Genomic DNA, 17,638 nt, shown 5'->3' with positions numbered 1-17,638 from the left:
TGCTGTTACGTTCTGAGTTCAAATTCCGCCGATAAATTAAGTACCAGTTACGCACTGGGGTCGATATAATCGACTTAATCCGTTTGTCTGTCCTTGTTTGTCCCCTTCTGGGTTTAGCCCCTTGTGGGTAGTAAAGAAATATATTTATACACATCTGTACATATGTATGCAAATGGTGTACATCGCAAAAATAACCAAAAGTAACCGTGATACACATCACTCTCATAAGATTACTGCCAACATTGGAATGAAGACTTAGGGTGTGGCTGTTTGGACACTAGTGACTTGACACGGTTGGCTGGACATTGAACCTTTTTTTCGTCACCATTAATTTTTGGCACGAGACAAGCGTGCGTTGGAATATACACAGAGAGAAAGGGAAGAGAAAGAGAGAGATTACGATTTTATTGACTGAATCCGATTCACATACACATTTCCTTTCTCCTTATACACATAAAAAATATGATCAAACGCTTAAATACAGAGACAGAGTTGGGGAGGAACAACGTCTGATGTCAAGTAAGTCAGCGTCAAATCAATAACACCAAATGGGCAGCGCCAAAATGGCTGTGCAAAAGTTTCATGCTCTATCCACAAAAATATGGATACAGATGCTTTGTAGAATATTAACACGCAAACATTCCAGGCAACATTTCCATTGCTGTTCGATTGTTCTTGCTTCTTTGCCTATCAAACTGTGTATTATTCCTAACCAAACTAAATACGCCTGTTTCTTAACCTCCCATCATTAATAAAGAATATCCCCACTAAGGCGGCGAGCTGGCAGAAACGTTAGCACGCCGGGCGAAATACTTACCAGTATTTCGTCTGCCGTTACGTTCTGAGTTCAAATTCCGCCGAGGTCGACTTTGCCTTTCATCCTTTCGGGGTCGATTAAATAAGTACCAGTTACGCACTGGGGTCGATATAATCGACTAAATTCGTTTGTCTGTCCTTGTTTGTCCTCTCTGTGTTTAGCTCCTTGTGGGTAATAAAGAAACAGGTATTTCGTCTGCCGTTACGTTCTGAATTCAAATTCCGCCGAGGTCGACTTTGCCTTTCGTCTTTCGGGGATCGATAAATTAAGTACCAGTTACGCACTGGGGTCGATGTAATCGACTTAATACCTTTGTTTGTCCCCTCTATATTTAGCCCCTTGTGGGCAATAAAGAAATAAGAATATCCCCACTAAGACTTTCACTAAACACTTTCCAGCCTCTCCTATTCAAAACAGCAGCTACCTTCAACTTTTTCCTTACCTATGGTTTCCCAACAGAAGCTCAATCAGATTATCAACTGTATCGAACATACTTGACTGGAGGAGACATTCCAGAATTAATGGGATAATCACCAGCCGTCTTTTCTGACCGAATAAAAGAAAAATCCACGTAGCAGTTTTATAATAAGTTTTAAGGCGGCGAGCTAGCAGAATCGTTAGCACGCCGGGCGAAATGCGTAGCCGTATTTCGTCTGCCGTTACGTTCTGAGTTCAAATTCCGCCGAGGTCGACTTTGCCTTTCATCCTTTCGGGGTCGATAAATAAACAACCAGTTTCGCTCTGGGGGTCGATGTAATCGACTTAATCCCTTTGTCTGTCTTTGTTTGTCCCCTCTATGTTTAGCCCCTTGTGGACAATAAAGAAATATATAATCGGGTTTTCTTTACAATCGTCTATCTGCATGACTTCCAATTCAATATCAACCTTTCCAGTCTGAGCGTACTTGCTCGATGTAGCAGATTTAATCTCACTTAAATTCGAACCCTTTCCTCTTGAAAAAATTGGATAGGGCACAAGGGATAGTGTTGTCCTACATGCAACATGTCCTGTCCTGTCTTGAAATAGAAATACGAGATGATCACGAGTGGAATGACTTTGATGATATATTTGCTTGATAAGGGTTCATTTAGAGCTAAGCAACAACATAAGCGTAGCCCCCTCCCTCTCAGAAGAATGTGTTAAAACTTTAAAAAAAATATAATACATCATACATACATATATACATATATACATATATACATACATAAACACAGACACACATACATACGTACGTGCGTACATACATACATACATTATTATGGCTGCTCTCTCGTTATCGAGTATGGCCATTGCACGAAGCTTAACTATTACTGGTACTGTGATCAAATGTGACTTTTTAGCCCAGCTAAAGATCTAACATACATACATACATACATACATACATGCATGCATGCATGCACACATACATACATACATGCATACATGCATACATACATACATACATACATACATACATACACACACACATACGCACATACATACATACATACACACACATACATACACACATACATACATGCACACACACATACATACATACATACATACATGCATGCATGCATACATACATACATGCATGCATACATACATGCATACATGCATACATACATACATACATACACACACACACACACACACACACATACATACATACATACATACATGCATGCATGCATGCATACATACATACATGCATGCATACATACATGCATACATGCATACATACATACATGCATGCATGCATACATACATACATACATGCATACATACATGCATACATACATGCATACACACATACATACACACATACATACATACATACATACATACACACACACACACACACACACACACACACACACACACACATACACACATACATACATACATACATACATACATACATACATGCATGCATGCATGCATACATACATACATGCATGCATACATACATGCATACATGCATACATACATACATGCATGCATACATACATACATGCATGCATGTATACATACATACATACATACATACATACATACATACACACATACATACATACATACATACATACATACATGCATACATACATGCATACATACATGCATACACACATACATACACACATACATACATACATACATACACACACCACACACACACACACACATACACACATACATACATACATACATACATACATACATACATACATACATACATGTGTAAATGTGCACAAATATTTTACGTCAGAGAAGCAACAGCCAAACTTCAGCAGATAAAGAATTTAATAAAAGACAAAAATATATCACGCATTGTCTATGTCCATTTTATACAAAGCGACAAATTTTGTGTGAACACCGGTAAAACACATGTGCCCGATGCTTTGGTTGTAACTTATTCGGTAAGTCAGAGTTTTATCGAATATTTTCACGCAAATACTGTTATAAATTCGATTTTCCTACATTCGTCTTCTTATTTAATACAATACCTAATCGTGAGACTATAGCATATTTATAAACGTCAAATAAAGGATTCGGTATTCTTTGTATTGTTAAACATGACCCCTGCATCAACGATTTCGTGTTCCCAAGGTGAATTGATTTTGTTTTAAAGTTACTTGTATTATTTTTACTGCCTTTTCTAAATACAATCACTATAATTAGGGGACAAGCCCTTCTCACGGTCACATCTCATATATATATATACGAGCATTGTGGTGCACCTAAGCACTGTATACAATAATTTCATTATTATTATATATATATCGCCTATATATTATTATTATTATTATTATATATATAAATATAATTTACCTACAACGACTACCTAGCAAAGTAAATAAAACACAAAATAAATAATTTTTTTACACAAAGTAAATAATTTTTGTTAAACAAAGCAAATAAAACACAAAAACACAAAGTAAATAATTTTTTAAACAATGTAAATAACACACAAAAACACAAAGTAAGGATCGACTAGTCATGACTAGCTAGCGCGAGTGCGCGCACCGGGACCACTGTTCTCAAGTAGTACCTTACATATATAATTATTTACTTAAGCGTTAACTTGTGTTTTAACTGTGATGCTTGGAAAGATATGCCAATGAAAGAATATATATTTCTTTACTACCCACAAGGGGCTAAACATAGAGAGGACAAACAAGGACAGACAAAGGGATTAAGTCGATTATATCGACCCCGGTGCGAAACTGGTACTTTTATGTGAATTAATGGACAAATAACTTAATATACAGTTTTCGTATTAACCCGTTAACAATGTTGGAATATGTAATTAAAAACCTTTCTTTCTTTCATGTCATAAATAGAAAGACTAGTATTGGTCAGCTGTTTGTTCCGTTGTATATTTTTGTCTAGTGACATTAGTTATCAATTACTATATAAACAAATTAAGGATCCTCTGTATAGCTGTTATAAGCAGTGGCAGCAACATAAAATTGATAAATGGTTCAATAAGGAGTTGTACTAAGTTCAGTTCCTTGTATGTTTGTGTCTATGTGTAGCCAGAATACCAATCTTTGTTTTTATCGTTTATCTCAGAGCAAATCTGGTCAAGTAGACTTAGGATCAAAGGCCTTCAACATCTCACCATTTTTCAAAGAAAGTGTATAAGGATAATATCCAATGTGTTTTGTTTTTTATTTTAACAGGTGATAGGATGTGTGTTTTAAGGGAGATTTGGTTGCTATTTCTAGCAAGCTGGTTGACTAAATAGAAGCTCCTTTGGTTCATTAATGACGAATATCTGAGTAGTTTACTTAACTATCAACAGTTAGATGAACAGGGTTACTGTTGCTGCACTTATTCTTTCAAGGGAGGTAATCAGCTTTTTGTCGATTTTTTTTTTCTTTTAATATATCTCTCTATATATAAACGGCAGTTTGTGTGTCTGTCAGGTTGTACCCTCACCCTGACCACGGCTTTCAACCGATTCTGATGAAACTTGACACACACATAGCCCACACACATGTCATAATTCAAAACTAATGCAGCTAAAATTTTGAAAAGTTTCCCCAGTTCTGAAAAAAATCGATAAATTCGACATGGGGTCGAGAATCTAAGCTTTTTATATGCAACACATTTTCTGTCTAGGGGACACAACTCGACCTTTTTATCGCCCAAAGGGACAGCTTGGAACATCGTATACACAGAAGTATTCGAGTGAAGAGAAGACATTGCAACCTACACATGCGCCTTCATTCCCTAGAGGGAAAGGACTAGATTGGGATTAGTCGTTGCCTACTAGGGGCTCTTACATACCCGGGCAACGCCGGGCTATGCTGCTAGTTGAATATAAACGGAATTGTATTTCCCAGATACAGGTAGGTCAGCAGAGATTTCGCAGTTTACAAAAGTGTGGTGGGGTTTAACTAAGATAGACTTGATAAAATGAAATAAAAGGAATCTTGGTAGTGGGTAAGGTATGCTGGTCATATCTGGAAATATTTCACACTTAGTTGCTACTCATCCCCTCCCTCTTTCTCCTTGATAAATATCTGCAGGTAAAGTGTTGAATGGAGTGGAAACTGAAATACCAGGTTCAAATGGTTGCTATAGAATGAGCTCTGACTAAGGCACTTAGTAACAAGGAGTTGAAGTTATAGCTAACAGCCTGGTTTCATTTTTAGAAACAAAATTTGTTATTACTTAACCCTTTCATTACCAACCCAGCTGAAACCGGCTCTGGCTCAGAAGTACAAATGTCTTGTTTTCATAAATTTTGAATTAAAATCTTCCACCAAACCTTAGTCACAATTTATGTTCATAACACTAGCTTAATGATAACTCTTTTACTTGTTTCAGTCATTTGACTGCGGCCATGCTGGAGCACCGCCTTTAATCGAGCAACTCGACCCCAGGACTTATTCTTTTTGTAAGCCCAGTACTTATTCTATCGGTCTCTTTTGCCGAACCGCTAAGTAACGGGGACATAAACACACCAGCATCGGTTGTCAAGCAATGCTAGGGGGACTAACACAGACGCACAAACAAACACACATACATATATACAACAGGCTTCTTTCAGTTTCCGTCTACCAAATCCACTCACAAGGCATTGGTCGGCCCGGGGCTATAGCAGAAGACACTTGCCCAAGATGCCATGCAGTGGGACTGAAACCGGAACCATGTGGTTGGTTAGCAAGCTACTTACCACACAGCCACTCCTGCGCCTAGTTATTTTACTAAATTCTTTGTTATATTTAAAATTAATTGAAAGAAACATGGAGCATCTCAAAATAAATACGGTAACGAAAGGGTTAAAAGTGACTCCTCCTCAGAAACACCTCTAAATGCTAAAGACGAGTGGCTTTTTGTATCACTATTATTTGGAGAATTTGTCTTGTTTTTGCAGATTTCCTATGACGCAATGTCGAAGTTACTGATAGGAGTTACAAAAGCAATTCAGCTACAGTCTGGAATTACCAGAAACGTATGTCTCAACAAAATTCCTTCAATGACTGTCTTGGATAATCTCTCAACAAAACTAACCAAGACTAGTATCTCAGCTGGAACCAATAACTACTGCACTGTTACTGCTTCTTCTACTGAACTTTCTCCAGCTCCTAAAAATAAGGAAAATGAAAAGACTGCAAAGTCGAAAGTGCATCGAAAACGTTATAAGAGAATTCTGACTGCAGAAGAAAAAGAAGAAAATGAAAATTGGCTTAAAACAACTGTTACATGTTCCGACATCGATTCGTTTGGTAGTATTTGGCAAAGTACAAGGGCACCTGCTCTTCAGCCATTAAGAAACACTTCTAAAATACAGAAAAAGAAAACAATTGTTGAAAAACCAAAAGAACAGTTATTAAGAAATACTTCTGTAATACAGAAAAAGGAAAGTACAGTTAGAAAACCAAAAGAAGTTTCTTTTAAGAGTTACCCCACCTCGAAATCTGAAACAAATCTATCTTCATGGTCTAATAGTTTTGGGAGCCTTGCTGACCGATTAGAGCAAAAGAAATTGCTCTACGATGCAACTGAGGATGGCAGGTTAGTTTAGTCTTTTACTAGTTTCAGTAATTGAGTTGTCCCATGCTGGGGCACTTTCTTCATGGATTTTAGTCAATTATATCAATTCAGTACTTAGTCTCATGCTCATTTTATCATTCTCTATTTATTGACTGGTTGTGTTCGTATATAGAGTTGCTTCCCATTATGGAATTATTATCTCTACTGCTTGTTATATTTGTTTCACAGGGATCAAATCATCATCATTATTTAGCGTCCGTTTTCCATGCTAGCATGGGTTGGACGGTTCAGCTGGGGTCTGGGAAGCCAGAAGGCTGCACCAGGCCCAGTCTGATCTGGCAATGTTTCTACGGCTGGATGCCCTTCCTAATGCCAACCACTCCGTGAGTGTAGTGGGTGCTTTTTATGTGCCACCGGCACAGGTGCCAGACGGGGCAAATACAACAAGAAATTTATATTGCTGCACATAACCATGTAGTTTCAGGTTCAATTCTACTGTATGACATCCTGGACAATTGTCTTTTACCACAGCTATGGGAGAGTTGCGTATGGATGAGGTCACACCCTAACAGTGGAGGGAACCTGTTGAAGAGATAGGCCTAGGAAGACATGGGATGAGGTGATGAAGCACAACCTTCAAATATTGGGTCTCACAGAGACAATGGCAAGCAACTGAGACCTTTGGAGATATGTTGTGCTTGAGAAGACCCAGCAATCCAAATGAGATCATAGTCATGGTTGATGCCAGTGTCACATAAGTGACCCATTTAAAAGCACCCTTTAATTATCAAGTAATATGCCATGCTTGTGAAAACCTGTTGAACTGAGTGAAATCATAGTCGTGGCTGATGCCAGTGCTGCCTGACTGGATTCTATGCTGGTGGCACATAAAAAGCACCATTCATACATGGCCGATGCCAGTAGCACCTGACTGACATGTAAAAAGCACCATTCGAGTGTGGCCAATGCCAGCACCGCCTGACCAGCACCCATGCTGGTGGCACATAAAAAGCACCCACTACATTCTTGGAAGAGTTGGCATTAGGAAGGGCATCCAGCTGTAGAAAACTTGCCAAATCAGATTGGAGCCTGGTGCAGCCTCCTGGCTTGCCAGTCCTTAGTCAAACCGTCCAACCCAAGCCAGCATGGAAAGCAGATGTTAAATAACAATGATGATGATGATGGGCTGATCAAAGCCTTGTGAGTGGATTTGGTAGAAGCAAACTGAAAAAAAGTCCATCATGTATGTGTGTGTGTGTGAGTGTTTTGCCTTGACATCACACAGTAGTTTTAAATGGGTATCACTATCATACAAGCAGTGTTGTACATTTTAATTCTTTTGTGAAAATATATCTGACCATTGAGAAATACTTCCTTGCTTGGAAAGAGTTGACGTTTCTGACTATAGGTACTCTTCCTGTTAAAAAGCATCTATGAAAGGTACTGATGTGGGATCAAACCTGGAATTATGCAGTTACAAAGCAAACTTAAGCACTTAGCCATGCTGTTTCCATATTTTGTATGGTTTTTATTTGTATTCTCTTATTGGCTAAATGGTCAAGATGCTAGAATATGGACCACATGATCATGAAGGAAAACCTGACAGCTGTAGAAAATAGCAATAAAAATCATCATTTTGATATCTAATTTCCATTCTTACTTGGGTCAGTGGAAATTCTCTGAGATTTGGTTGCTATTTCTAATAGATGCTTCCTCAATGCCACATTCTAATTTTTCCGAGGTGTATATGAAAGGTTTATAAAACCTTTGGCTTTTTTGTAAATGAACCCGACTGGAATAATTGTTAGTTTGCTGTCATAGTTAAGCAGCATTAGCTTAAACATATAACTGTAAAAATGCATAACGTATGTTCCAACATTGTATTGAGAAATATCCCAAATTTTATCAACCTACAAAGATAAGTATTGAAAATATATGTATGCGCTGACCTTCGATCATAGAGTGACCCGCTGTTCTTGAGGAGACTTGTTGAATCAAGTTCGTCAACATCACAAATTCGAATGGTAATTGTAGTTAAGACACCAGTGCTGGTGACACGTAAAAGCACCCTTCAAGCGTAGCAGTTACTAGCGTCGCCTGACTGGCGTCCGTGTCGGTGACACGTAAAAACACCAACTGATCATGGCCGTTTGCCAGCCTGCGCTAGCTCCTGTACCAGTGGCACGTAAAAAACACCCACTACACACAGGGAGTGGTTGGCGTTAGGAAGGGCATCCAGCTGTAGAAACACTGCCAGATCAGACTGGAGCCTGATACAGCCTCCATGGCTTACCAGACCCCAGTCGAACCACCCAACCCATGCTAGCATGGAAAACAGACGTTAAATGATGATGATGTTATAACTATAGTTAGATATATAGGAGGTGCATACATTACAGACTTGTCTGATAATCCACAGAAAGACCCTCTTCATAGTCTCTCAACCTGTTAGAAGTAACAGCTAGGTCTTCTACGAATTATACCCAATCATCTTAAATAAGGACATTGTAGGATAATGTAGACACAGACTACCCCAAAATGACAGGGTAGTTACGACTGGAAAGCCTTAGGTAACAAGTCAGCCTGATAAGGATTGACCTAGAACTAAACAAAAACAACGTAAAGAATTGATATTTTTTCACATTATTTCTCATTTTAGCTTCGCGGATGACAAAAAAGATGAAAATGAAGGTCGAAATCACATCCGGCTCTCTCCAAAAGGTCGATTACATGAACCACATTGGTATGCTGGAAGGATCAAACATCTGGGGAAAGAAGGAAAGGTTAAGTCTCTTTGTTAACTTTCACTTTCTGTTTTCTTTGCTGTTTTTGATATCTACTTCTTTTAAATGCTTCTGTCATTCATCAGCGGCCATGCGGGGGCACCACCTTTCAGGGTTTTTGTATATTGGCCTCACTACTTTGGTACAAATTTATTTATTTTATTAAGATACGAAATGCAGTCGTCTTTGATGTTAAGGGAGATAATTCAGTTGGACATCTAATACTACTAAAATACGCTGTCACTCGGTTTACACGTTTTCACTTTTGACTTTTTTTTTTTGCTTTTACCTTATGCATACAAAAACATCATTTAATCGTTTCCATTTCGGTTTTATTTCCTTTCATTATTTGAACTTCACTCTAAGCTAACACTTCAATTAGAATTAATGTTTTATATTATGTTAATTATATTCAAGATTGAATAACAAAATTTCTAATGTCAAGAAAGACAATTTCTCTGGAAATTAAAATCAGTAAATTAATTTCAAACTCAGAAGGTGCAAAAGAAACTACAAAACATTTTGATATAGCAAAGCGACTGGTAGAACATTTAAAAGGGATACAGAAAAATTTAGAACCTCATTATCATCATCATTGTTTAAACCGCTTTCCATGCTAGCATGGGTTGGACAATTTTGACTGAGGGCTGGCGAACCAGATGGCTGCACCAGGCTCCAATCTTGATCTGGCAGAGTTTCTACAGCTGGATGCCCTTCCTAACGCCAACCACTCCGAGAGTGTAGTGGGTGCTTTTTACATGCCACTGGTACGGGGGCCAGTCAGGCGGTACTGGCAATGACCTCGCTCGAATCTTTTTACACATGCCACCGGCACAGGTGCCAGTAAGGCGACTCTGGTAACGATCACACTCGAATGGTGCCCTTTTATGTGCCACCAGCACAGAAGCCAGTTAGCAGCTATGGCAACGATCACACTCGGATGGTGCTCTTGGCACCCTACTAGCACAGGTACAAGCGCTAGTAAGGCGATGCTGGTAATGATCACATTAACATATGTAGCATTTTAAAGAAGCAAATGTTGCAATTTATATTTTCAGTGAATGTTGTACTGTGGCCCTTGTGTAGCCTATGACTTATTGTCTGATATAGTCACATTTTACATCACAACATTTTTTTGCTATTGATTTAGTCAGAGGTAGAAGGACAGTACCTAACACCTTTCTCAAGGGTCTCTAAAACTGGCTGAAGGAAGGAAGGAAATTATTCTAAGACCCAACAAATAACGTGAGTTCATGGCTGTTTCCTGCACCAGCTTCACATAGAAGCCCCAGCTCATCCAAAGTGCCTTAGATCGCAGGATGGCCTGCTGTGCTTACCTTGGATTGTAGGGCGACCTGCTGTGCTTGAGGAGACCTATTGAGTCAAGTACATCAACATCAAAAAATCAAATGAAAATTGTAGTTGTGATACCTGTGCCGGTGGCACGTAAAATACACCATCCAAATGTGGCCAATGCCAGCACCGCCATGACTGGCTTCTGTGCCGGTGGCACGTAAAAAGCACCAACCGATCATGGTCATTGCCAGCCTCCCCTGGCACCTGTGCCAGTGGCACGTAAAAAGCACCCACTATACACACGGATTGGTTGGCGTTAGGAAGGGCATCCAGCTGTAGAAACACTGCCAGATCAAACTGGAGCCTGGTGCAGCCTCCTGGCTTCCCAGACCCCAGTCGAACCGTCCAACCCATTGCTAGCATGGAAAACAGATGTTAAACGATGATGATAATGATGATTAATGCCAGTCAGTCAAGTGACTCCTCTCTGGATGCAGTCCAGGAGGTCTGTATGTGTAGCTTGGTCAAAGGCTTTGCTAATGTCTTGGGCAATAACATTGTTTTCACTAAATTCCTCTAAAGTGACAGTCTACTGGGCAGTGACATAAGAGAGTACATCTCCAGTGGTTAAAATATGGATTTGGGTCTGTGGAAGTCCTACTAAGGATGTCGTCGTTGATGGCTGTCTGCAAAAGGTCGATAATTGGGTGGATAGGGTTGATAATGTTAAGATCATGTGGAGAGAAGATGCTAACCTGAAAATGTTAAGAGATCAATGTTCTGTACTAAGTTGTTCTCTCTTCTAGAAGTCACCGCATCTTGAAGATGTCTAGATGTCTTCCTGTAGTGAAGAAATACAAATTTTATCGATAAAATTATACCCTCAACATTCAACGTATTATCTAAACACATTAAGTTGTGCATAAAAATATATATTGCTCAGTTTATGGTACAACTTTTGGGGAATTTTTTAATCCATTCTCAATTTTTTTTTTTTTTCATTCTGTTTTAGATTTTGGAAGCTATTGATACACTGGAAGATACCATGCTAAAAAAACACCGTGTCATGCCAAATGCTTATGTTTTTAACCAACTTCTTGGTATTCTTGGAAAAACTGGATACACCAAGAAAGCTTTCAGTTTGTTTAATAAAGTAGGTCTTTCTATACTGATTCTTGGTCTCATAAACGTTTGGTTGCTAGGTCCCTACTTAGCACTTAGTTTACATATAGGGGGGGGGGGTTGCAGTCGTTTCCCATCACCTTCTTCAGACCCATACAAGTACTTAAGTTCAGCACTATGGTCAATTATACAATGCTGGTTCCCACACGATGATCCCACTCATGTTTTATTACTACAATGTACATATCTACTGCACATTAAAATCTTGCTCACATATGTGAGACATAACATCCACAGCACATACAAACATTCTAGGCTGCCACTTCCAAAAATTGCTATCAAAAATACCATGCAAGTGATTCACAAATCCTTACTCACCAACATGCTACAGCCATTACAGACATATAGTCTACACACACACACTCTCTCTCTCTCTCTCTACACACATATATATATATATATATATATATATATATACTCAATAATAAAAGGGTAAAGCTAATTAATTATTAATTAATTTTACCAAGTAGTGTTCAGTATGTAAAAAGACCATTTACGGTATATTTGAAATATTACATTATAAAAATAGGGTTCAGTAAAATAATTTACTTTACCACACACTGAACTTTTTAGAAATAGCAGCCAAAAATTTTAGCTATTTCTTCTACTGTAAGAAAAATCTCTCCCAGACAATGCATACTCAAAAAATAATCTTATATAGGTGTGATCTTTCGTTGTTTTTCCCTCTATACCTGTGTGAGTTATTTTTGAGTATGCATTGTCTGGGAGATTTTTCTTACAGTAGAAGAAATAGCTAAAATTTTTGGCTGCTATTTCTAAAAAGTTCAGTGTGTGGTAAAGTAAATTATTTTACTGAACCCTATTTTTATAATATATATATAATTTTACAATGGTTCCTCCTCTTCCGAACTGACAAACAATTACCCCCAGTTAAGACCACCCAATATACCTACCTGTCATCCATACTATATCTTCTGCCATCAAAATCTGAATGGAACTATCCACTTAATCCTTTTTCACCAGAACTGTTCTCCTCTCAAACTCTGTTCCTGCCCATATATATTCTACAGACATGAGCTTTCAAAAGTTCAAACTAAACCTCAACAATACCTATTTCTTTACTACCCACATGGGGCTAAACACAGAGAGGATAAACAAGGACAGATGAATGGATTAAGTCAATTATATCAACCCCAGTGCGTAACTGATACTTAATTTATCGACCCCGAAAGGATGAACGGCAAAGTCGACCTCGGCAGAATTTGAACTCAGACGAAATACAGCTACACATTTCTGCCAGCTCACCACCTTAAACCTCGACAATACCACCAGTTTCAAGGCCTGTGAAAGCTAATTGTTCCTCTTTTTTATAATAAATAATTTATATAACATATGCAGATTTGCAGAAAACCTACATTGTTTGTGGTGTGACGATGATGATGGTGGGATTTTTTTTATGAGCAAAATAATATCTTTTTCAGATGAAGAAGATGGGGATACAACCTACAGGTCACACCTACACTTGTTTATTCAACTGCTGTTCCAATTCTCCTTGGTTGAGTGATGGTTTACAAAGGACTCGCAAACTTCATGACTTAATCCTCGAGAAAGAAGTGCCACTTCATCCAATCACACACAAAGCAATGATAAAGTCTTACAGTGTCTGTGGTGACATTCCGACAGCATTCAAGGTTGCTGATAGCTTCTGTGAAACACATCCTCCAGATACTGAGTTATTCAGTTTCCTATTGATGGGATGTGTATCAGACAAAATGGCAGGTCTCAGACATGCCCTACAGGTAAACAGCACTTTTCTTTTAACTTCTCATCAGACATTTCTTTTTTTTTTAGCCTCGCCTGGCCCCTGTACTGGTGGGATGTAAAAAGCACCCACTACACTCATGGAGTGGTTGGCGTTAGGAAGGGCATCCAGCTGTAGAAACACTGCCAGATCAGACTGGAGCCTGGTGCAGTCTCCTGGCTTCCCACACCCTGATCGAACCGTCCAACCCATGCTAGCATGGAAAACGGACGTTAAACGATGATGATGATGATGCCTCCTCAGACCCCTGTGCCGGTGGCACGTAAAAAGCACCCACTACACTCATGGAGTGGTTGGCGTTATGAAGGGCATCCAGCTGTAGAAAAACTGCCAGATCAGACTGGAGCCTGGTGCAGCCTCCTGGCTTCCCAGATCCCAGTCGAACCGTCCAACCCATGCTAGCATGGAAAACGGACGTTAAACGATGATGATGTGTGTGTGTCTTGCTGTCTCTTTGACTTGACATCGTATGATATAAATGAGTGTTACTGTCACGCTAGAAGTGTACTTCATTTCCAGTCTTCTGTGAAAACATGTCTGGTTATGAGGAAATACTTCCTTATTTGAAAACAGTTGAGAGCTAGCAAGAGGAAGAGCATATGACCTTAAAAAATGCACCTCAACAAATTCTGTCTGACCCTTTACAAGCAATAAAAGTGGATGTTAAAACAGTGACCAAAGAAACCTGTGAGCAAAATTTCAACCTATGACCATTCTATCTTATATTCAGAAATAGTATCTCTTCAAACTATATCTAATGTCTTTCTTTACAACACCGACATTATTTCGGGGAGATTTGGTTGCTGTTTCTAGCAGGTCTTGAGACCATATAGCAACTCCCTCATAAGTTTTAATTTTTTTTTTATTTTTTATTTTTGTGGTTTATAGAGGTGACAAAATGGTTGATTACAAAACTAAAATGTTACTAATAGCAAACTCCCAAGGTCTTGGCTTCAAATCTATGACAACTATTTCATTGTACCTCTGGGCATGACATTTAATTCCACAAACCCCAGTTTATCTGGTTATTGGGAATTAATATCTGAACTAGAAACATTGACAAGAAGGATAGCTAATTAACCATTGATTATCAGAATCAAGATTATTTTCAATTCTAATTAAAAGCTATAATAGTAGTGTGTATATAACCAGTTTAACATCACCTAGTACTTTAGGTACCAGTTGGTGGTCTTATACATTTAGTATATACCTTTAGTATTGTCTACTCTTTTGCAAGCATCTAGGCCAGATTTTCAGTTTTTAAAATAACTTTGTCCCTCCATAGTCACAGGTCTTATAAAGGGTCCTTGCACTGCCTTCTTTTCTGATGATATGTGTGTCCTTGTTATGTGGCACCAGAACCAGTACTTTTAACATGGCACCAGCATCAGTATCATTCCTGCTGTGGCAGACGGGGTCCTCCTCAGTGTATGGCAGTGTGCCAGATATGTCAGTCCTTAATCACCTCCTTCATAAGGCTCAGTGTCTTATATATTTGTATATATTTTTGATGGGTTTTCTGTCAGCCAAATTTTACATGCATGTCAGACTCAGGCTATGGTAGAAGAGACTCATCCAAAGTGCTGTGCAGTAGGATCAAACCCAGAACTACATGGTTGCAATGCAAACTTTTTAACCACATAGCCATACCTATTATGCATGTAAATAATAAGTTTCATTTTTTTTTTTTTCGTAGGTTTGGAAACAATTGGGCTCTCTGAAAATTAAACCAGATCTTCCACTCTACAATTTATTAATCCGTACAATCAGGGATTCAGGGTTTGGTACCACTAGTAATGTTGTGAATTTCCCTGATTACACTGCACCACCAATCCATAATAAGTCAACCTCAGTAGATAAAGGTATTTTCTCTTTCTTAATTTGAATTTTGCTTATGAACACTTTTTCAGAAGTTTTTCTATACCAGTACAGATGTTCAGATCATTCATCAGCAACATCAAATCAATTTATAAAAACAATAGTGCCACCTTTACTGGCTTCTGTGCTGGTGACACGTAAAAAGCACCAACCGATCATGGCCGTTGCCAGCCTCCTCTGGCACCTGTGCCAGTGGCACGTAAAAAGCACCCGCTACACTCACGGAGTGGTTGGCGTTAGGAAGGGCATCCAGCTGTAGAAACACTGCCAGATCAGACTGGAGCCTGGTGCAGCCTCCTGGCTTCCCAGACCCGGTTGAACCATCCAACCCTTGCTAGCATGGAAAACATACGTTAAATGATGATGATGATGTCAAGCCTTATTGAAATATTAAAATGTGAAAGAGTCTGAACATCAAAGTGAAATGAATGCAGTGTTGTAGTTCAACCCCAGGTCAGCCCTGACTGAGCAGTTTTATGATCAAATGTATTCTAGCCCATCTTTCTCTCAGACAATGTGCATCTAGGACTGTATTATCAAATGAGTCTCCCTTTTCAAGCTGGGAGATTTGCCAACCATTTCTAACAGGTTGAGTGTCTTTTGGCTCATGATAATGATCTGTACTTCTGCCAAACTAGTTGAGATCTGTTCAAATAAAGACAACACTTAAAATTATACAGCAACACTGTGGATCAAGGTAGCATAAATAAATGATTTCACAGATGTTGAGTATATTTTCTTATTAACAAATAGACATAGGCGTAGGAGTGGCTGTGTGGTAAGTAGCTTGCTTACAAACCACATGGTTCCGGGTTCAGTCCCACTGCATGGCACCTTGGGCAAGTGCCTTCTACTATAGCTTCGGGCCAACCAAAGTCTTGTGAATGGATTTGGTAGATAGAAACTGAAAGAAGCCCATCGTATATATGTAAATATATATATGTTTGTGTTTCTGTGTTTGTCCCCCCAACATCACTTGACAACCGATGCTGGTGTTTTTACGTCACTGTAACTTAGTGGTTCGGCAAAAGAGACCGATAGAATAAGTACTGGGCTTACAAAGAATAAGTCCTGGGGTCGATTTGCTCGACTAAAGGCGGTGCTCCAGCATGGCCACAGTCAAATGACTGAAACAAGTAAAAGAGTAAAAGAGAGGCAAAAAATCAATAGATGTTAATATAGCTTTATTAGCTACATTAACATTTGTGTCTCATGGATGTAAATGTACCTAATAAAATAGAAACTCATGTGGTACTTGTTTTGACCATTTATTTTTAAATGTATGTTGGATAGTTCTATTATTTTACATAATGATTGTAAGGTTAAATTGATGAACTATAAAATTCATATAGCTATGAGTTTAAATCTTAAGCATCTGCATGTATACATCTGAAGGCCAGTGCATAACTCTGAATACTCTAGTGTTTGGTTAACAAACATTCCACTTCTAGGCACAGGAGTGGCTGTGTGGTAAGTAGCTTGCTAACCAACCACATGGTTCCGGGTTCAGTCCCACTGCGTGGCACCTTGGGCAAGTGTCTTCTGCTATAGCCCCGGGCTGACCAATGCCTTGTGAGTGAATTTGGTAGACGGAAACTGAAAGAAGCCTGTCGTATATATGTATATATATATATATGTATGTGTTTGTCCCCCTAGCATTGCTTGACAACCAATGCTGGTGTGTTTACGTCCCCCGTCACTTAGCGGTTCGGCAAAAGAGACCGATAGAATAAGTACTGGGCTTACAAAGAATAAGTCTCAGGGTCAATTTGCTCGACTAAAGGCGGTGCACCAGCATGGCCGCAGTCAAATGACTGAAACAAGTAAAAGAGAGTTCTATTTCACACTTAAATGTTTAAAAGAAAAAAAACTGTATATAATTTAAAAACAATTTCTTCAACAATACAC

General features: G+C 38.8%; 1 protein-coding gene across 1 annotated transcript in view; it reads left to right on the top strand.

The window, feature by feature from the left end:
- The first annotated feature begins 3,021 nt into the window (after positions 1-3,021).
- The window catches only part of LOC115227060 (pentatricopeptide repeat-containing protein 1, mitochondrial), a 25,754-nt gene continuing 11,137 nt past the window's right edge, over positions 3,022-17,638 (top strand). Inside the window, exons 1-6 of the mRNA XM_029797995.2 lie at positions 3,022-3,219; positions 6,189-6,829; positions 9,468-9,591; positions 11,900-12,040; positions 13,512-13,829; positions 15,549-15,714. Of these exons, the coding sequence (XP_029653855.1) occupies positions 3,037-3,219; positions 6,189-6,829; positions 9,468-9,591; positions 11,900-12,040; positions 13,512-13,829; positions 15,549-15,714 (1,573 nt within the window). The 5' untranslated portion in view covers positions 3,022-3,036. The remainder of the gene's footprint in view (positions 3,220-6,188; positions 6,830-9,467; positions 9,592-11,899; positions 12,041-13,511; positions 13,830-15,548; positions 15,715-17,638) is intronic.

This window comes from Octopus sinensis, linkage group LG2 (genome assembly GCF_006345805.1).
Source record: "Octopus sinensis linkage group LG2, ASM634580v1, whole genome shotgun sequence".
Classification (NCBI taxonomy): Eukaryota; Metazoa; Mollusca; class Cephalopoda; order Octopoda; family Octopodidae; genus Octopus; species Octopus sinensis.
Note: the sequence above shows the minus strand (reverse complement) of the source record. Positions and strands in the feature narration are given on the sequence as shown.